Source organism: Helianthus annuus, chromosome 15, assembly GCF_002127325.2.
Source record: "Helianthus annuus cultivar XRQ/B chromosome 15, HanXRQr2.0-SUNRISE, whole genome shotgun sequence".
Lineage (NCBI taxonomy): Eukaryota > Viridiplantae > Streptophyta > Magnoliopsida > Asterales > Asteraceae > Helianthus > Helianthus annuus.
The window spans coordinates 30,821,886-30,843,126 of NC_035447.2; the positions used below are offsets into that span (position 1 = coordinate 30,821,886).

Sequence of the window (21,241 nt, forward strand, 5' to 3'; positions counted from 1 at the left end):
TGCGCCTTAACTGTCTCGACGTAAGGATGCCGTTGGTCGGGTATTGATAATCCCAATGTCATTCATACACGATCATTAAGTTTGTGCTAAACTCGTTGGGTACGTAGTGGAAACTTCATATCCACTAGCTTCAGGAGTATACCAACTTGAAATATACAGTAAGATGTTCAAAAATACTTCTAAAAATTGTATAATTTCAAATAGCTAACGATATTAACATACTATTGATTATATTTTTAAAACTATATAATTTGTTATTTCTCGATACGGGTAAACTAGGTTGTTATAACCTAATACTATAACTGTCCCAAAGCCGTAAATCTTTTCGAGATTAAAACTATACATGAACACTCGTCCCCAGTGACGTCTCTGAGAATTCATGTGCCCTGTTCGAGCTAAAAAAAATATGCCCTTTTTTTTTCAAAATCAAATTAGTAGTGGGCTTAATAAACCTATTAACCTAATGTCAAGTGAGCTAAATTCTAAACCATAAAAAATGATTTGTAAATGGACCTACATTGAAATTGGTATGAGTTTATTATTAAAAAAAAGAAAGCTAACATACATATCAGATTTTTTTAAAAACGAGTGCATCTCGAAATCACGGACCCTATACAAAAGTCCTTCCCAGTTCCCACACACCATCATAGCCGCCACTGCTCGTCCCATTAGCCATCTTGATTCATTTCTTGAATGTTTCAAGTATACCATGGGGCTCAAATTCATTTGACATCCACTATCTAGACATTGGTGGTCCAAAAGAGGCCCAGACTTCCACCGCCCGAAGCCACTTTGTTTAGCCACTCACAATGGACAAAGAATGCAATGAGCTTCCATTACATTATACCATGCCATGTCTCTATAGAGTGTAGTACTTTTCTTGTTAATATCCTATTTCTCATATAACTTCAAATTTAAACCTCGGAATATAATTCAATGGAATAGATATTTATTATATTTTACGACCTGTCGTTATTGTATTTGATGGTTGCTTGAATGTAGGGATGAGTATTTGGTACCGGGTATTGGTACCGAACCGTACCGGGTATATTGAGTACCGATACAAAATTAATTTTAAGTTAAGAAGTTAAAAACTGAAAGAACCGTATAATATTTGTGTATAGTGCTTGATAGATATAATAAGAGTTATAACAGGAGTAAATAATTGTTTACATATTTGTACATAGTGCTTCATATTAGTGGTGAAGCTTGAGATTTCCGACAGAGAAGACGGAAATCATCGGACCTAAAAATTTCTATAAAACCGGGGGGATCGAAAACGTATATATCAAAAAATTTCTATACGAAAACTACATAATCTCCACTACTAAACGAAAAGTTCGGGGGGTCGGCCGCCCCCCCTGCCCCTTAAAAGCTTCTCCCATGCTAGATATATATAACAATTGTTTACATATATGTACATAGTGCTTGATATATATATATATATATATATATATATACTAGTGTTCACTCTTAAACCTAATTCTATATATATATATATATATATATATATATATATATATAACGAGAGTTATAAATAGCGTTAATAATCGTTTACATAACCATATTGTGTAGCAATATTACAGCAATAAAAGTACTAGAGTTTATGCCATTTTCTCAAATCTTTACTAGAGATTGATTTTGTATTAAACCTCCTTCCATATACTTGTGCTTCGAAATGAATATCAATGATTACATAAACATCTGAAATTGTATAAGGAGAGGGGCCTTTTTTTTAACGGCTAACTGCTTTCCACGTGTAAACCCACCCTTTCGGAGCTGTGTCCAAAGGCCGACAACTCGGCCACAGCTAGAAAGCGTAGCACACCCCTGATGCGCAGAAACCCAGTGGAATAGGTAAAACTGCGCCCCCTTGGACTCGAACCCAGGTAAAACCCCGGGCCAAGCCTTCACCGAGATGGGAACAACCACTGCGCTGCAGTGGAAGACCGGCGGAGGGGCCATCTGAGAGGAAAATTTAATTACGAAGAAAAAGAATAAAAAGTACAATTGTAAACATTAAATACATTTTAACTCGTCTTATTTATTATTATCTTTAACTAATTGATTAGTCATAAAAACTAGAGTTAATTACATAGTTAGTCACTGTGGTTTACACAAAGTAACAATCTAAGGTACTAATAGTTTAAAATCACTTTTTAGGTTACTAACTTTCCATTTTTTTAACATGTGAGGTATTAACGTTAATTCCCTGGTTAACTATTAGTACATTAGATTGTTAGTTTGTGTAAACCACAAGGACTAACTATGTAATTAATACCCCACATGTTAAAAATGGAAAGTTAGTACCCCAGGAAAGGTATGTTTGGCATGGAACTTTTAGGAGTTTTTAGGAGCTTCTAGCTTTAAGCTTTTAAGAAAACACTCCTACTCAATAAAAAGCCCTTTTTGGTTGACGCAGCTTAAAGCTTTTAGGTTAGGAACGCTCCTACTAGTAGCGTTTAGAAGGAGCTACAAGCTTTTAGGGGAAAAAAAAATACTATTTTAACCTCTAAAGATAATGAACTTTTTAATGCACAAACTTTTCAAATTTTTAGTTATGTCTATTTTGGTCATTTTATACCTTTTATTAAAAGTTGCAGCCAATCTGCCAAACACCAAATATATTTAAAAAGCTACAGCTATTACCAGCTATCAGCTTCTAGCCATCAGCTACTTTTGCCAAACATAACCGAAGTGATTTTAAACTATTAGTACCTTAGATTGTTAGTTTGTGTAAACCACAGGGACTAACTATGTAATTAACTCTAAAAACTATCATCCTTCATAAATTTTTTTTTTGCCTACATACATTACTATTTAGCCTGCACATATTGAAATTTATCCATGCATATCGGATTTTATCCTACAAAGCTCGTGGCTTATCATTCACACCTCGTAATTTATCCTACCATCTTAGTTATTTTACAAAAATATATATATATATATATATATATATATATTTTAAGGGGTATTGGATTTTAATAATCCCAAGTTTCACTGATTGGCCGGTAATAATCCCAATTTCAAAAATTGCCTACAACAGTCCCAACTTGTAAGATTTTGGTCACCAATGATCCTTGTCTAACTGGGTTATAACCTAGTTAGTTTTTTGAAGTTTTGAGCGGCGGAGAAGGTCACTAGAGGTTGGAGATGACAAGTGGTGGTCTCCTTTGTTGGTTTCAGGGGTAAAGAAGGTCGTCGGAATAAGTTGCAGGTCACCGGAGTTGCGTAGATGGTGGAAATTTTAAACTTTTGAGAAGCGGAGAAGATTACAGGAGGTCGGAGATGATTGGTGGTGGTCTCGTTTGGTGGTTTCAGGGGTAAAACGGGTCGCCGGAATAAGTTGCAGGTCACCAGCCCAACAAGGTTATAACCCAGTTAGACAAGGATCATTGGTGGCCAAAATCTTACAAGTTGGGACTGTTGTAGGCAATTTTTGAAGTTGGGATTATTACCGGCCAATTAGTGAAACTTGGGATTATTACAATCCAATACCCCTATATATTTTAATAATAAGTTACACATTTAGTGTAGTTATCTAATAAAGAAGAAGGCTACAATTTAATCATATATCTAAATTTACCAACATACTCTTACAATAACATTAAATGTACTTATTAAATAAAGCTAAATGAAGCATTCTTATCGGTTGGTTTTTCATCTCTTCTTACACATATTTTTTTCTCATTTGAACCCTCCCATATTGTATAAACTCGCATACCACAAAATATTAATTATAATTGATTTTTAAAATTTAAATAAACAAGAAAAGTTTATAAAAGTTTTATTGAAAAAAGTTTATAAAGTTAATAAACCTTACTACATTTTAGATGTCTTAACCTATAGTTTTATTATGGTGTTATAGAGTTATATATTGATTACACTTTTTAAAGGTGTATACAGTTTGGTTAGGTTATTAGTCTCAATCGAAACTGAAGTCATCGGTTAATCTATTTTATTAGTCAATCGATTTTTGGTTAATCGGCTCGCTTTATTTGGTTAATTTGTTGATTTTTGGTTCAGTTCGGTTAATAATCAATTTCAAGGTAAGTTTTACATCATTCGACTCGTATTCTCGTTCTGATCAAAAGCCCTAAAACGTTAGCTTGTAATTCAGGAAAAAAAAACTTAACCTCATTAAGTTTTTTTTTTTTTTTTTTTTTTTAACTAAGGACCGATGGAGAAAAATAAGTGAAAGGTGGGACTGACATGGGGAATATTCAAACTAACAATGACTAATGATGTCTAGTTTGGATTATTGTAAGCCAATTCCCCTAATATTTATGGGTTCATTCATGTTTTTATGTATAATCTTTATTAAAATTTCGAAACGTCGTGGGTTCATGCGAACCCGTATCAATCAATGTAGATCCGCTCCTGACTAAGTCCCTCGGTGTTGAGGAGGATGTACGTGCCCTCGGTTCTTATTGTGCCTCCACTCAGATTAATTTTCGATAAAGATTCATTCATTTTGGTAGGTTTTCATAAAGTTTTGTGGTATTCATCTCTTTTTGTTAATCTGAGAAAATAATCATGCTTTCTTATTCATTGAGTTTGGTGGGTTAAAAATATCAACGAAAAAGACTTCAAAATATACATGTACATTCAGTTTTTTTTTTTTTTTTTTTTTTTTTTTGGAAATCATTCCCTTTTTTTTATTATTAGAATGAGCGTCATAAAATATAACAAACCAAAAATAGAACGATTATATGGTACACCTTTTATTTGCCTAAGTGTCATTTTCATTGAAACCATTTAAGCCAACAAGTAACTATTGTCAAAATTATATACCAATTCACTTTTCAATTAACTGTTCTCCTTACGAAATATATATCATCATGTTCGGTTCAAATTTAGGCCGTTCCTAAAAACGCTTTATGACTTCTGAAATAAAATACTTTAGTAAGATAGTGTAGGATAGGGATAAGTATAAGGAAAAGAAAGGTTTGCATAAACTTGCGAAATTCGCAACTTATATACTCATACTAAAACATTCATAATTGAGATCCTGACGTAACGCGCGGGCATGCTTCAACTCATTAGATAAACATCTAACTAATCAAGATTAATCCAACAAACATTGTGTATTATTCATTAAATTAATTGGGTTCGATACAAATAAATGGATACGGTTTCAGTTTTGGCTAATAGGGAGGGTCATGGTTCAGTAACTCTGTCGTCCCAAAAATGATTTGGGATAAAACTATACCAATAAAGTTACCATTTTTGAATAATTGCCAGGAAAGTTATAAGAAAAAAATAATAATTTCTTACCACAATTGTTTGTTGTATCCGAAATTCCAAATAGTTGCTTCACGTACATGTAAGTATTGATATATTTGCCTATCGCTTAACCTAAATGTAGCCTAAAACTAGCCAAACGTAGATACTTATAACACATAGACATTTAAATGAAATAGAACAAGATTAAAATTAGTATTAGCATTTGTTTATACATGTTATGTAACATCGATGATATGTTTTCCGGTAGGGGTATAATAAATAAGAGATAAATCGAGCTTGAGCTTGTTAATTTTTTTACAAGTTGAGTTCAAGTTTAAAACACACACACAGTGCTCGACTCGAGCTCTCCTAAGTTAATGGAGTCAGGTACGAGTTTAGTCGAATTGAGGCTAGACTCAGCTTGTTTGCACCCTTGTTCTCTGGACAAATTTCGATAATAGAAAGTGGTGGATCGGAAAATAACCCATAAGTGATTTGATTTGCAATCCATCTATTTGCGGCATCGGAGTAGTGTACCCCATCCCAACTTATGACCTTTGTTGGGTCTTTACATGATCCCGCAAACACTTCACTACCATTGATCTTTCCTTTGTTTCCACAATATATGTCATTGTCTTGATCATGATACCCACAACATATTGTGAACCCTTCCTTGAATCCTATTACAAATTTAAATAGGAATTTCACAAAAAAATGTTAAACCATGGTTAAAAACTAACTAGTGGTTATTCACAAGTTAATTCTTTTTCTAAAACAAGCACACGTTAGTATTAGATTATATTGAGTAAATTACTTTTTGAGTTTTTGTGTTTTAGTGGTTTTAATCATTTGAGTCCAAAATCAAAATGTTTAACGCCCTGAGTCACTAGACGCTTTTTTATAACCATTTGAGTTCTTTTGAGTTCAAATTTTAACCTTTTGAGTCCATTTTTTTTAAACAAAATTGGACTCAAAACGTTATAAAATAAATGGCTAGGGACTTAGCACGTTAAACTTTTTAATTTTGGACTCAAGTAATTAAAACCACTAAAACACAGAGACTCAAAAAGTAATTTACTCGATTATATTATTAGCATCAGCTCACACTAATAATATAATCTAATAGTTAGTTGTTAACCATTGCACTTGGCTATGGTTACCATTTTTATCTTAAACAATAAACAAATACCATAATGGCCGTATAAACCCTTACACAATGTACAAACATTGAGTTTGTGTGACACACCTAGGTCCTTTGCTTTGCTAATCAGTTGGTATTTTGCGGAGTACATGTCTACATACGCCAGTATAGCTTTCGGGAGATCGGACCTCAGTTGAACGACTTTGGCTCTAAGCTTCTCGTTGAACTCATTTGCTATACGGTTTTGGCCAGCAACACACCCGATCTCATCAAGGTAACCCGCGGCAGGGTTAACAACTTTTGTATGTGTTACGGGCAAGCACCCTATGGGCCCGGTGTTATGTATCCAAAACGCCCTTGCTCCTTTTCCATACAATTGCTATACATAATACATGTATAAACAAGTAAAATACAAGTTTTTAATCATAATCATACACATCATGTGTGTGGGCCTATAAGTCAATTTTTAGCCCTATTTTCCCACAAATAGGTTCACAAGGCTTCATTATCATCATGCACAAATCTTTAAAAGTACTTAGATTAAATCAAATTATAAATATCGGTAGCAAATCGAATGCAAAAGTTGATTGTTTAGGACGGTCCAAAAATTGCGGAAAATGCAAAAAATGTTTTGAAAGTCGAATTTGTTTACCGCTCGCAACATTTGTGATAGGGCGGTCACAAAAATGCAAAGAAAAAGGTTTAAAACTTAAATTTATATATCGGTTGTAAATTGGTCGCAAATGTTGTGACTGTTCAGGACGGTTGCAAAAATTAAAAAAAAAAAAAGAAAGAAAGAAAATAAGTTAATATCTAAATTTAAATGTCGGTCACAAACCGGTGGCAAACTTTACGATCGTTTAATGGCGGTCGAAAAAAGGAAAAATAATAACCTAAAACTAAAAGCACGATCGCAAATCGTGAATTACGGTTAATGATGCTCAATTATGATATTGAAGGTAGGGGTGTAAATGAGCAGAGTCTAGCTAGTCTAAGGCTTGAGCTCAAGTTTGGCTTGTTTCAGGTTTGGCTCGTCTAAGACTCATAAGTTGTGTGTGTGTGTGTGGGGGGGGGGGGGGGGGATATTTGACACAATCTGGACATGACATAGATCTGAAATAGTGTCAGATACATGAACCCGGACATAGCGCTAACTTGAAAATCGTGTCAGACACGTGAACCCCGAACACGACATGAGTTTTCCCGAGTTGACACGAACACAACCCAACCCGATTTTTTTTTCATATTAATACTTCAATAATATTATTATTAATATGACACAACCCGGACACGACATAACTCTGAAATAGTGTCAGATACATGAACCTGAACACGACACCAACTTGAAAATCGTGTCAGTCACGTGAATCCCAAACACAACATGAGTTTTCCTGAATTGACACGATCACAACCCATCCAACCCGATTTTTTTAAATTAATACTTCAAATATGAAAACCAATGCTCATTCGTTATTCATTTTTAAGTTTTGATGTAAAACACCCTATCGGTTTAAGCTATGACATATTAATAATATATAGTTTTTAGTTTGAAAAAAAAAGGATTAAATTGGTCAACCCACAAGTCTTGGAGCTCAACTCAAACATAGCCCTTTTAGACTAAACCCAAACTCATAGATTTCGTATTAGATTAATGTCATGTTGTGTTGCCATATTAAAATCACACCCGTACTTGGGATATATGTACTTTTAGTCGACGTTTTTTAACATACAAAGAACTAAAAAACTTACTCGTATAGAATTAGCAAACTGTTCGATAATGTCGGGGATTGCAGCCCGGCTCGCCTCAACACCCATTGTCCTAAATACGTATGCGAGATCGTTCTGGCCTATATCGATCGTATATATAGCTTTCATGAAATCATTAGGTCTAGGTAGATTTTGTCTTTGAGAGTCATCCTTGGCTACCAAATATAAATTATAATTAATATTGTCATTATGTCATAACTTATCCAAACCAAGTGAATTTATCTTTGTATTTTTTTTTTCTAAACCGACTCATTTTAACCCGACTTCATTTTGGCCTGAACCCTCTATTGACACGAACCAAATTATTATTTTTTATAAAACGAGCCGTTTTTATCCAAACTCATTTTGCGTAAAACCTGTTTTGACACGTCACTTGAACCCGCCCACTTCGCCCAAATTGCCCTAATTAAGTTAAAGATAATCAAATCATATCTGATGTGAGTACGAACTTGTTTAATAGAGTTTACCTTGATTATAAAGATAAGTGGTTCGATCTTTAAACTGATTAAACTGCTCGACTTGAATGTCGAGCGAAAACGGGCTAACATCATGTTCAAACCATGATTCATTTACGCGCCTAATGGTCGCACCACCGGTTGCGAAGTTTGCACCATGTGTGTAATTTGCTTTAATAGAATCCAAATACGCACTCAAGTAAGGCAACCCAAGTTTCTCCGCTGATTGATCATAAATAAATATAATAATATAATAAAGGGAAAATATCATTGCAAAACAAATGACTATCACCAATGGTCCAATCCATTGGTGATTTATCTGACAATAAATTAAAAAACTATTTACTTCTTATTTCAAAGTATTTGTCGATAATATTTTATAGGTAACACTCATTTGTTTAGTAGTAAACGTTTCTTCAAGTAAATTCAATTCAATAAACTTATGTTTACCGATGAAGTTCACCAATGGTCCAATCCATTGGTGATTTATCTGACAATAAATTAAAAAACTATTTATTTTTTATTTCAAAGTGTTCGTCGATAATATTTTATAGCTAATACTAAATTGAATTCAATAAACTTATGTTTACCGATGAAGTCGATGATCAGGCGGCCGTCGCTGGCTCGTCCAACGGGTCTTTTGAAGAAGGTTTCGCCGGAGGGTGGTCCTGGAGGATAAAATGCTGCAGCTATGCCTCCGGTGTCGGAGTTCGAATCACCGAAATTGTATATTGCGGGTATGTCACATGCCGGAGAAGGCGGCGGAAACGGCTGACCGGTGGCTACTCCAACAACTAGCAAGAGGGATATAATAGCTTCCATAATGAATACAAGAACTCAAAGCAACTCCAATGGTTCCTTTTATATGTGTACACACGCACCATTTCGGTCAATCGGTCACTTTGCTTAAATGTCACCTTAACCATTGTACTCTCACCAACCGTTTTTAATTTTGTTAATAATTTAAGCATAACGATTAGCTACAAATGTGAAAGTCTTTTTAAAGTGTATTTATTTTAGAAAAATGTTGCATGTCATGTTAATACATTTATACCATTAAAATCATATCATGCCGTTTATACATGTACAATGTGTTTTCTTTACTTCTACGAAACACAAACATTAACAGATAAGGTGACATCAGGCTTACGTATATTCAGTCACATACCTACCACATCAACCCACTAATACTCAAACTCAGCCCAGCCCAGTACTTTTGGTCAGTGCTCCTTAGGCCCAACTAAAAGGATCAAACTTTATTCTTTGCCTGAAATGGGGCAGAAGTTGCACAACCCAGTTTTTTTTTCTCCAATTGGTTCGGGTTGGAACTTGTTCTGGTTTGGGTCAACAAGAGTCAAAAGCTTGGTTTTAAAATGCGCATTATGCGCGCATAATGCGTGATGGGCCCGATGCACTAATGAGAGCGCATCGCAACAGCTGATGCGATGCGTTTACGTGATGCAAGAATATTGCGCGCATTTCGCATAATGCGCTCATCGCATAATGCGCTCATCGCATAATGCATTGTTTCTTATGCTTTTTTTCTAGATTTTATGAACTGTGTTCGGTTTTTTCCATAATTAACATCTTAGTATGCTTGATTTGAACCAAAAAACACAACTCTTATCTTCTAATTACGTCAATTGTTTTACTTTAAGTATGTTTTTATAAGTTTTTAGGTATAAATAATTTTTAACTATTTTTTTATAAAGAACGCATCACATACGTGATGCGCTCGCATCGCGCATCACGCATCAGATTTTTGGACTAAACGCATCGGAGCGCATCACGCAATTTAAAACCAAGGTCAAAAGTTGTTTTTATTGGATCTGGTTCAGGTTGGAGTTGAGTTGAAGAAAGTCAACTGGTCGGGTTTGACCAGTTTGAAACCGGGTTTTGACCGGTCGGGTCAGTGGCGGAGCTAGCCATTAATTTAGGGGTATCCCGAAAAAAAAATTACCGTGTAATCATACAATAAAAAAACGATAATCAATAAAGTAAAACAAATACATAATAGATTTGTCATCTTCTTTGTTCATAGCTTGAAATCGTTCCATCACATCGTCGTCTTTTACTTTATCAAAAGTTTCTTTTTCCACCGCACAAACCATAACATTGTTCAAATATTCCAGGCTCAATCGATTGCGTAAACCTGTCTTGACAAACTTCAATTTAGAAAAAAAATCTTTCAACGGTTGCAACCGGTCAAATCAAAGCTAGTTTTACTACCCAATAAACCAAAAGACAAGAACTATGTGTTCCGCTTTCCACCAGGCAAGATCAACTATTCAATTATAATATTGTTTTGGTTTTGGGCTAACTTTATCAATTATATTTAGGACCTTCTTTCAATTCTAATATTGTTAACTTAGCTTATTTTATCACTCGGGCTTAATTATTCTACTAGTTTTCGGCTTGTAAATGTTTGGGCTTATAAAAAATGGGATTTTAGTAATATCAAGTTTCCTATTTTTTGATTAGGGGTATCCTCGTATTTTTTAGGGGATGTTCTTTGTATAAAACCGAAAAAAGTACGAAATGAGGTTGAGCCGTAGCCCGTGCTACGACTCCTAAGACTATGGTTCTGCCAATAGGTCGGGTTTAACTGGGTCAAACCGGCTAGAAAACCCTACCACTTAGATGCGGTTCCTAACAATTTCTTACCAAACCGGTTCTGGTTCCTGACCTAGGGTATTTTTTTTTATTTTTTATTTTTGCGTGTGCTCCTTCAGAGAACCATTTACAACAACGACAAAGTAATGATAAAAGTAACAATCTTCAAACACACCCACGTCTAGAATTACCTTGAACACATCCGTATCAGGAATGACTTTGAATCGTTGAATGATACTGCTTATCCGTGGCGGAACCAGACCTTTATGATTGGGGGGTCGCAATGTAAATGTTATATACACAATACCGTAACTATTTACTTTTTCTTTAATGGATGTACTATGACCACTATAACGATATTATATTGCTAACAGTAAATTACACTTTTGTACCCATTAATATATGTTTTTGAGGCTATTTTTTACGAAAGTTTATTATAAAAAATAGTTCTCTACATTAAAATAATTATGTATTATATACAAAAAAAATTATATATTTTTAATGTTGAGTGAAAAAATAATTGAAAGTTCGAAAATCGCTAATGTTAAGCGAAAAAAGAAAAGTAATGTTGTTTCAAAAGAAATTCAATAAATGGTTTTGTATATCAGGTTTTCAATTGGGTCACGTACTAAAATGTAAAAAGCCCCATTAATAGAAATTTCAATTACGGATGCACTTTTCTTTTTGTTTAGTGCTTATCGTCTTCTTCCAAAGCTAACAACGCCGTTTGTTGAACAACCGCTGCAACTCGCCAGACAAAAAACATGACGGCCACCGTACTTCTTCTCTTCTGTTTATCTTTCAACTAGAGCGACAATTGAAGGGTCAATGTTTCAAAAAACCTCACCTTTAGATCTATGTTCAATATGAAGTTCCATCTATCGGAGGGTGGCCGGAGGGTCAACGGACCCTCCTGACCCCTCCTGACCCCCCTTAGTTCCGCCGCTGCTGCTTATTTGCTTATTTTCAAACAATCTCACCTATAGGCTATAAACTACCATTATATCCTTAGATTGTTTCTTATTACATATTTGGGTATTTTTGCAATAAACATTATTAAAATAAAATTTAACGTTATACTTTATATATAGATTGTTACTTGTTAGTATATTGTTAACATGTTATTAATTCAAGATTAGTTTAATGGAAACATGAAAAAGGTTTTTAAAACGAAGTTATCAACACTTGAAGCTTCATCTTTAAATAACTTATATGAAAAGTTAGTAGTTGGAAGAATTACTTAGGTGGTGTTTGTCTTTCTAAAAAAGATATGCATAACCTCTTCTGTCTGCGACGCACAAACCACACGCAGACATTGCCATCTGCAGACTCTTTGTTTTTCCGAAGACGTTTCACTAAAAAAACGTTTGTGCGAACTCTTCTTGATGCAGACTTGGCCCTTCTAAGATTTTCTAAGCTCTGCAGAGGGTTAAACACCACCACCCACCACCACCACCGTCCATCACCATCACCACCACCACCACCACCACCATCCACCACCATCGTCCACCACCGTCTATCACCATCACCACCGTCCATCACCACCATCCATCACCACCACCACCACCGTCTATCACCATCACAACCGTCCATCACCACGACCACCGTCCACCACCCACCACCACCTTCTACTGTCACAACCCAACCGATGGCGGAAACATCGGAGTGAGACGAAAACGAGATTACAAAAGACTTCAGAACGACTATTTCTAAAACGGAAATACATCGTTTGGAAACAAATTACGAGGAAACAAAATAAAAAATACAAAACAAGTACTAAATTAAAGTGTGTTTCTAGTCGTCTTACTAGATTTCTTTCAGCTTCTCATCATCAAGTTTCTGCAATACATATTCAAGTACATGTCAATACATTAAGTATTGGCGAGCATACGGGTTTGATTTACTAGCATAAGTATAAAAACGGTTAAATGAAACCACATGGCATAAACGTAAATTAAGACATATCATAACAATACTAGCATGCATCTCCTACTTGTCAACCCAAAATTTCCCACTAGCATAATCTTATCGTCGCAACAACAAGACCGTTTTTGTATGACTTAACATGACCTCAAGTATACGGGTGGTGTGTTACTCCTATAGCGCTACACATGTTAAGTGAGGCTTGTACGAAGTTAATGACAAAGTATAGTGCAAATAAAGATTCTAGCATGTATGAATTCTAGCATAATGTATTAAGCATGTATAACAGATTGTTTGTTTGTGTCAAGCATGTTTGTATGTGATTGTGTGAGTTTGATAAGTTATACGTATTGCACCCAAAAGTGTTAAAAATAAAAAGGGGGTCATGTACACTCACGGTTTGCAAAGCTTTCCGAAGCACGCGTGAGTCGACGGGTCGTGGAGGGTGGAGCACCAAAGTTACCCTACATTGGGGAAAAGAGAAATGAGAGCACTTGGGAGTGATTTAGGTGTGTAGAAAGGATTTAGGAGTGTATGGAGGCTCCTATTTATAAGATAGGATTAGGGTTTTAATAGTTAATGTGGTTGGTGGTGGTTGGGAGTTGAAATAAAGGTGAAAAAGAAGGTTTTGGAACATTCTGTGAACATTTGCGTTGAACAGTTCCCGTGTGCAGACAGTCCCACGCGAAGGAGATCAGGTGGACACGAAGGCTGCACCTTCGCGTACAGGTGTGCATGTTTCGTGTGACATGAAGGCACAAAAAAGTTCCTTCGTGTGTTTAGGTTTTGTGTGACAAGAAGGCAAAAAGTGCCTTCGTGTCTCCTGTGGTTCGCGCGGAAGAGAAAGGGGGCGAAGACCCTTCCTTCGTGTGGGAGGCAAGCCTCCTCCGTACGAGTGGGCTTGAAGGCCACGAGAGTGGCCTTTTTGGGCTGTCGTCGTGTGTCTTCGGCCCAATGGTTATGAGTTGGGTTAGTTCATGCCATTTTCTCATATTTCTAGTCGTATAAGGTATACTAAGATGTATCAACGTATTGTATGGGTATAATGCACGTGTAAATTATAAATACAAGTATTTTAAGTATCGGTTGTGCGTATAACTATGCATTCAAGATTGTAACGTATAACACGAGTATGTAACATGTATAATTCCATTATGATCAAAGCCTCAGATTACAAGATTGGAAATGAAATACGAATACGATACGATTACAAGTTTCCAAAAATATAAATATGTTTACAACTTTCTAAATAAGGGAAGTACAGAAATGCGAAGTGTTACATCTACCACCACCCCCACCACCGTCCACCACCACCACCACCACCCACCATCCACCACCACCACTGTCCAGCACCACCACCACCCACCACCACCGTCCGTACACCACCGTCAAATTATTTTTGAAGTCTACATACGTTAAAAACCAAACAGCCTCCTTCATGTAGACTACAGAGGTTTGGTCAACCTATTCTTCTACAGATGTGATCCGTTGACTGTAGACATTTTACATCTTAAAAAACAAACAACACCTTAAGAAAGTTTCACACGAAGTCACACAGATGTAATAGGTCATTTCTGGATGAAATATATTGTTACCGTCTTATGTGATACTATTTGTTAAATGGTTTTTTCGTAATCTGTTTCTTCGTAAATTGTTTACACATTAGTGAATACGAAAATATAACATGTAATTCAACAAAATAAATAACTACCACTTAAAAATTTTTTTACACATCAAAAGTGTTTCTATAAATTTAATTTTTTATTTATTATATTGGGTATTTTCTCATACGTTGAGGCGGTATGTTTTTTGAGCATTCGATTTGTATCGGTTCGATTCATTTCGATTCAACATGGTACCATTGTTAGATACAAATATTTTAAGCCTATTTTGTGAGCAATGATGTTGAAAGAAATATAATTATATATAATCTATAATCTATAATTCTTTCTATACTACTATATAAAGCATCTCCCATGGATATAATGGTAATTTCTAGCCCTAATTTTAAGATGGCATGTGAAAAGATAGTTAAAATCCCTAATATTTTACCTTTTTCTTCCCATTATACCCCTCTTAACCTTCTTTCATCACTTCTAACCTTTGATCAAACTGAAACCGTCTAAATTGATAATCACCTTCTTCAATGAGCAATTCAATTCATACCTTTAAGTCTTCAACCCCTCCAACTTCACTTAAATCCAACCTAATTGACACCAGCCTTCAATTCGGCAAACCACAGGGAAATCAAGCAAATTAGACTTTAATTTATTCAATGGAGCATGCCTTCAATTCGATTTCGGTATCCTCATCACCCCTGGTCTTTTTAATCCCATCCCTTGGTTGTTCATGCCATATTTTGAGCTGAACTTGAACAAAACATAGCAATAACCGGAATATCTAAAGCCACCAGCTATGGAGTCTGTGCTCTCCTTCTATTTGCCACCATAATTGATTCTTTCATCTCAACATCCCAACGCAGGTAACTCTAATTTCAATCGTTAGGGTTTTGATTGATGATTTTTTGTTTTTTTTTTACTTTTTTATTTATTCTTTGTTTTGATGTTTTGGGTTTCAGTCAGAGGAGTCAGAGGATGAGAGAGAGATGTTTGCAAGAAGGTCTATTGTACAAGTATCTACAAGCAGGTTTGGAACAGTTTCCTTATTTATATTTAGTTTTTATAAGTTTCCTACTCCATCCCAAAATAAACGACCCTTTTAGCATTCTACATATTGCAACAATAAGGCTCGTTTAATCTGGGTTAGTGGTATAAAAGTAAAAAATTGTATACGCTATGTTCGTTTTTAAATCATTTATAAATCGTGACATGTAAGAAATTTTATTTCTGCAGGTTTCTCAAACCGAGGTCAAGAATTTTTTTCGAAACAAGATGCGGCGAGGTTAAAATAAATCTCAAAACTTTGAAGTATACATTATGTTGGGTCAGGAATATATGGTTCAAAACATGATATTTGTGATTTTGCAAAGAATGTAGACGAGGTACCATTAAATGAGCTCCTTGGTGGTAGTTACAAGTGTCCCGACTCCATCAAAGTCAAAGAATAGTCGAAGTAGATTAGATTCGCTTGTTCCAATTCTCCTTTTTCTTCACTTACCTTCGTGTTCTTAAAAAATATTAAAATAGATTAGATTCGTGCTTATTTAAGCTATAGCTAATCATTGTGGTGCTTTCAAACAGGATAAAGCAATGTGGTCTTATGATACTAGGGTGAAAATCATTAACGACCTTTCAAAGTTGCAATTACCCAGGTGAATTAGCCTCCAGATACAATAAATCGACTGGCTGGAGTTAATTAGCAATCAAGTTGTCACCTTATACTGGTAATTTTGCTCAAATTTTCAAATAATGATAAGCAAGTCTTCGTAGAAGTTATTGATAATTATATTGATTGATTAACATATTTTCCTGTTATTAGTATGGACTGGTATAAGCTATCACCTTATAAAATGCTTTCATGAAATTGAGTCGTCACATAACACCGTGCACATTGAGTTCACAATTATATTGAAGGTCTTCTTCTATTATTGTTATTATTTTTGTTCCATATGTCTCCTCCTATCAATGGACATGCTGTGAACGGGTCAAAATGGACAATTTTTAATACTGGTCCAAACGGGTCGGGTCAGGCCTGGCTGATCTGTCAATGTGGTTGTCCATATATTTTCGAACTTATATAAATAACTACTGCATGTAACAGCATTATGAAAACTATATTGTTTAAATAATTAAGAGTAAAATGCCAAAATCGTCCCGAGGTTTAGTGATTTTTGCTTGTTCTATCCAAAATGACCTTTTTTTTGCATTTGAGTCCTTCAGGTATGTATTTTATTGCCATTTTCATCTTTTAGTTTGGAAATATATTGCGACTTTCATCCCTCAAAATTTGCCACCCGAAGTGAAAATGACAAGATTTTAAACTTTTAGGATGAAAATGGCAGATTGGGGACGAAAGTCGCAAAAGTGGTTAAACCTCGGGGGACGAAAATGGCATTTTACTTGCAGTCGACTTATATGGCCCGTTTCCATTTTTGAAGTTTTCGAATTTACCTGTTTAATTTGTCTGTAGGTTTAAAAAGTCGAATCTTGTTCTTGCGTTGGCGATGCTCCTTGTGAACAAATAGGCGCGTGCACAATGGTGATGAACCGCCCTTTGGTTGAAAGGTCGGTTGATGTTGGTTTTTGGTGTTTTATGATCAAGGTTCCGATTGGTGACACAAAGTTTTGTAAAACGGTTCAACACATAGAAATGTAATGTATTATGTTTAGAATTCAAAGTTGTTTTAGAATCATTTCTATCAGTTGAAGCATGTACATTATATGCCTTTTTATTTGTATCGAACATTCCACATATTTGCAACAACTTGTAGAAGAAAACTCTTGACATGAATTTATTTACATCACCAACATTTACTTAATGATCAAAACGGGCAACTCTGGGTTACCTGTTCCCTTTGGTTAGTTAGTAGGGTATTGGTGAATATTTAATTCTGTGAGTTTGCTATGGTTCTCATCATATATTCAGAATCACTTTGGTTGACGCAACCCTTGATGGGATATTCTTGATAGGAAGATCTTCAAAACTCAATGTCAAACATTAACATGTAAAGTAGAGATTTTAGAGTCCAGTATTTTCTCAATTAAGTGTGAGTTCAGTCAATTTTGCAGACCAGCTTGAGTCTTGAGTGTGATCGAGGGCCGATGGCAGTTTTTCACTTTATTCGACTATGGAAAGTTAAATGTTTACAGGAATTGTTCGGTTCCAGTCAAATATATAGATAGCTCATATGTTGATTAACTTGATTTGTAGCTTATGAGGTTAAATCATTAATAAAGTTTGTGATTTATGTTAGTTTCCTATTATGGCAAAAGTCAAAGCTTTAGTCAACAGAACTATGTATAAATTCAACAAATAACATTAACCTAGCTTTTCTTAAAGATGATTTACTTAAACATATATTATTTAACGGTTGTTTAAACCCTCAACCCTTGGAATATTTTGGGCTGTAGAATACTAAAGAGCCTTCATCTATAGTCAAATATAGGGATGAGCAAGGTGTCAACTCGGTACCGAAAACCGGTGAAAAGTGGTACCGGTATTGGTACTGAATACACCGGTTCGGTACCGGTACCGGTGTTTTATCCGTAAGTACCGGTATCGAAAAACGGAAAAAATGAAGGATGAATTGTTGGCAACCAATTTTTCTTATGTTTGTTTGGTGTTCTTGGAGATTAATGACGGAGTGGTGGTTGGCAATGACATGGAAGTGGTGACGTGTGTTCTCTCCGCGTAGTGTCGACTCCGCTGCAACGCGCGGGTTTCCCACTAGTATAAAACGAAGTCTCGAAGAGAATATTTCAACACATAAAAGGGGACCCCCAAAATTATAGTTACTATATCGTATTCAGATATATACACAAAACTATGCATTTGGAATAACGACGGCCTTATAGCTCAGTGGTAGAGCGCCAGTCTTGTAAACTGGAGGTCTGTAGTTCGATCCTGCATGGGGGCATTATTTAACTTTATTTTTTCTCGACTTTGCAATTTTGCGGTTCTTTTTCTCTGAATTTATAATCTTTTGGCATCTTTGTTTACTTTTTTTTTTAATTTAATATATTTGGGCATTTTTTGTTTATTGTTTTTGGGCATTTTTTGTTTATTTTTTCCTGAATTAAAATCTTTTGGCATTTTTTGTTTATTTTTTTCTGAATTCACAATCGTTTCGCACTTTTTGTTTATTGTTTCTGAATTTATATTTTCGCACGTTTTGTTTATTTTTTCTGAATTAAAAAATCTGTTGGCTTTTTTTTTCTGATTTTAAAATCTTTTTCTATCCAAAAATTCAATTTTTTTTAGTTCATATTCTTTCTTGAAAATTTTTGTATCTAACAATAGAACCATGTTCCATACATGACATCTAAGGCTTCAAATGAATGTTATTGCTAAAGTCATAAACCTTTTTGATATCTCGTTGATGACATGAGTCATGAGATATAAACTAAAACTAATCTAACATTTTTTTACAACGGCTCCTAATCTTAATATGCTCTCATTAATCTTGTATATGTTCAGCCATCAAGATTTAAAGTTGTAAACAAACAATCACCGGCCAAATTAGTTAGCATAAGTGTAGTACGCATTTACATTAGTTTGAATCGTCAAAGGACTTATAGAGATATCAACCACACACATCTCACACATGCCTCATTGCGTACATGAAAACGATCTTTATGGTTGCACACTCGAGGTGTAAAGTTGGGTACACATCGAAGCACGACGTTGACACCTGGATACCGAAGCTACGTCTCACAACGATATTAACATGGGTGATTTAACCAATTTTGAGGACCAAAGCAAAGTAAAAATTCAGGAGCCCTTTAACAATTTTTTTGGGTTTGTACTTTCACTTTTGTATTTTGACATGATGGAACTTATATAACACCTAATTAATTTATAAACTCGGTGGTTTTTTATAGCTAAATAAAGTTGGTTGTCTAAAACATAAATAAAAATAGTGTTAATGGATTTAAACACCCCCAACTATTGGCATTTGGCCGCTGGCACTCTCAACTTTGACTTTGGCTCACACCATTTCCAACTTAACACTTGGGTTGCTGTATCACCCCGTCGTTAAATAAACACTAACTGGGTTAGTTCTTTTTGCTGACATGGCCAATATTTGCTAACATGGCACACTGATGGATCCAAATTTGCTGACGTGGCATGCTGATGAAATCACATTTCCCCTATGTAAGCAGTTTTACTCAGCATTAAACTTCAATTTCTATTAATTTCCCCCAAATTTCATGCTTGAAAGCTTTTCAAATCCCTCTCCAGGCCCACAATCTAAGGCTATGCTCTGTCGACAAACACTTGTATCATCTGAGGTTTTTCGTTCAAATCCTTTTAAGCATCCACAATAAGGAGTCGTGGCAGCATTACAGCTCCCATATAGGCCACATACTCTGTACTTGTCACAATAATCCACTGGTAAGGTGATACTCTTGATCCAGTCTTGGTTTGCAAATTTTTTCAGGAAGATCTCAAGTTTGCCACTAGGAGTTACTACCATTCTTGACGAGACTGTGGTTGTATCATTACTAGATAAAGCAGTGAAATACATCTCGTTCTGGTTCACAACTATATAACTCACATATACTGGATTAATAGCGTCAGGTGTAATTAGTGGCCGGCCAGAAAATGATATGCCATTATATGGCCCGATCCTTGTTTCAATAGCAGAGCTTCTCCTAATATAGAATTGTTGATATTTACCCTTAACCATTAAAAACCTTAATGTATACTCTCCTGGGGAAGGATCATCTTCACTCTTCCACGATGTCAGAAATGTTTCTCTTCCAGTTATGAAGTTCTTGCCTAATTTCATTCCTGTTAAGTAGGTATCCCCAGGGTAATCAAAACTCTGCCAAATAAGACTTTCATTGTTGGATTTATATCCGGTCTTAATTACCAGTTTGCCCGAATGCAAGATTTGTGCTATGATATTTGTGCCAGATGCGGAGGAGTGGGAATCCAAGATTGGGTTTGGAGGTAGTTTGTGAGATTGGGTTGTAGATTTGTGAGATGTGATGTTTGTGAGATTGGGTTGCAGATTGGCGAAGTTCAAATTTTTGGATTGGGTTCGGAGGGAAATTTTTGGGAATGAAAAAGTAAGTTGAAAAATACTGGCCACGTCAGCAAATTTGGATCCATCAGCGTGCCACGTCAGCAAATATTGGCCACGTCAGCAAAAAGAAAACTAACCCAGTTAGTGTTTATTTAACGACGGGGTGACACAACAACCCAAGTGTTAAGTTGGGAGTGGGGTGAGCCAAAGTCAAAGTTGAGAGTGCCAACGGCCAAATGACAATAGTTGGAGGTGTTTAAATCCATTAACCCATAAAAATAAAGTTGATGAAGGAAGTTTGACCTACTCTGTCACGGGTCATGGAACAACTTACATCAACTGTATCTCTACGGGTCTCGACGACCACGTTATGTGTTAAATGAATAAAAAACATGCGAAAAAGAGGTGAATACCAACATTTATTTTGTTGATAAGGTGGGTTATGTGTAAACCTTTAAAGAGGCT

At 35.4% G+C, this 21,241-nt stretch overlaps 2 protein-coding genes, 2 long non-coding RNA genes and 1 other non-coding gene across 5 annotated transcripts; 3 read left to right on the forward strand and 2 right to left on the reverse strand.

Moving 5' to 3' along the window:
- Positions 1-5,415: 5,415 nt before the first annotated feature.
- LOC110911251 (GDSL esterase/lipase At5g14450) lies at positions 5,416-9,426 on the reverse strand. The gene is made up of 5 exons (XM_022155849.2): positions 9,180-9,426; positions 8,602-8,811; positions 8,117-8,289; positions 6,473-6,746; positions 5,416-5,906 (listed from the first exon to the last, which is right to left on the reverse strand). Exons 1-5 carry the CDS (start codon positions 9,409-9,411, stop codon positions 5,596-5,598), a joined length of 1,200 nt encoding a protein of 399 aa, XP_022011541.1. The 5' UTR covers positions 9,412-9,426; the 3' UTR covers positions 5,416-5,595.
- A 5,806-nt stretch (positions 9,427-15,232) lies between these two features.
- Positions 15,233-16,464, forward strand: LOC118487309. The gene is made up of 4 exons (XR_004881300.1): positions 15,233-15,607; positions 15,704-15,771; positions 15,978-16,026; positions 16,326-16,464. It is a non-coding gene; the product is annotated as an uncharacterized LOC118487309 (long non-coding RNA).
- Positions 16,465-16,606: 142 nt separating this feature from the next.
- Positions 16,607-17,550, forward strand: LOC110909555. The gene is made up of 2 exons (XR_002575445.2): positions 16,607-16,658; positions 17,215-17,550. It is a non-coding gene; the product is annotated as an uncharacterized LOC110909555 (long non-coding RNA).
- Positions 17,551-18,589: 1,039 nt separating this feature from the next.
- On the forward strand, positions 18,590-18,661 carry TRNAT-UGU. The gene has a single exon. It is a non-coding gene; the product is annotated as a tRNA-Thr (tRNA).
- A 1,275-nt stretch (positions 18,662-19,936) lies between these two features.
- LOC110913526 (G-type lectin S-receptor-like serine/threonine-protein kinase At4g27290) lies at positions 19,937-20,536 on the reverse strand. The gene has a single exon (XM_022158346.1). The coding sequence runs from the start codon at positions 20,534-20,536 to the stop codon at positions 19,937-19,939; it is 600 nt and encodes a 199-aa protein (XP_022014038.1).
- Positions 20,537-21,241: the final 705 nt, after the last annotated feature.

Coding starts and splice junctions, on each gene's coding strand:
- LOC110911251 (XM_022155849.2), bottom strand. CDS start 9,411: ATGGAAGCTATTATATCCCTCTTGCTAGTTGTTGGAGTAGCCACCGGT. Junction 8,812..9,179: donor CCTGATCATCGACTTCATCG/GTAAACATAAGT, acceptor ATGATCAATCAG/CGGAGAAACTTGGGTTGCCT. Junction 8,290..8,601: donor CACTTATCTTTATAATCAAG/GTAAACTCTATT, acceptor TATATTTGGTAG/CCAAGGATGACTCTCAAAGA.
- LOC110913526 (XM_022158346.1), bottom strand. CDS start 20,536: ATGAAATTAGGCAAGAACTTCATAACTGGAAGAGAAACATTTCTGACA.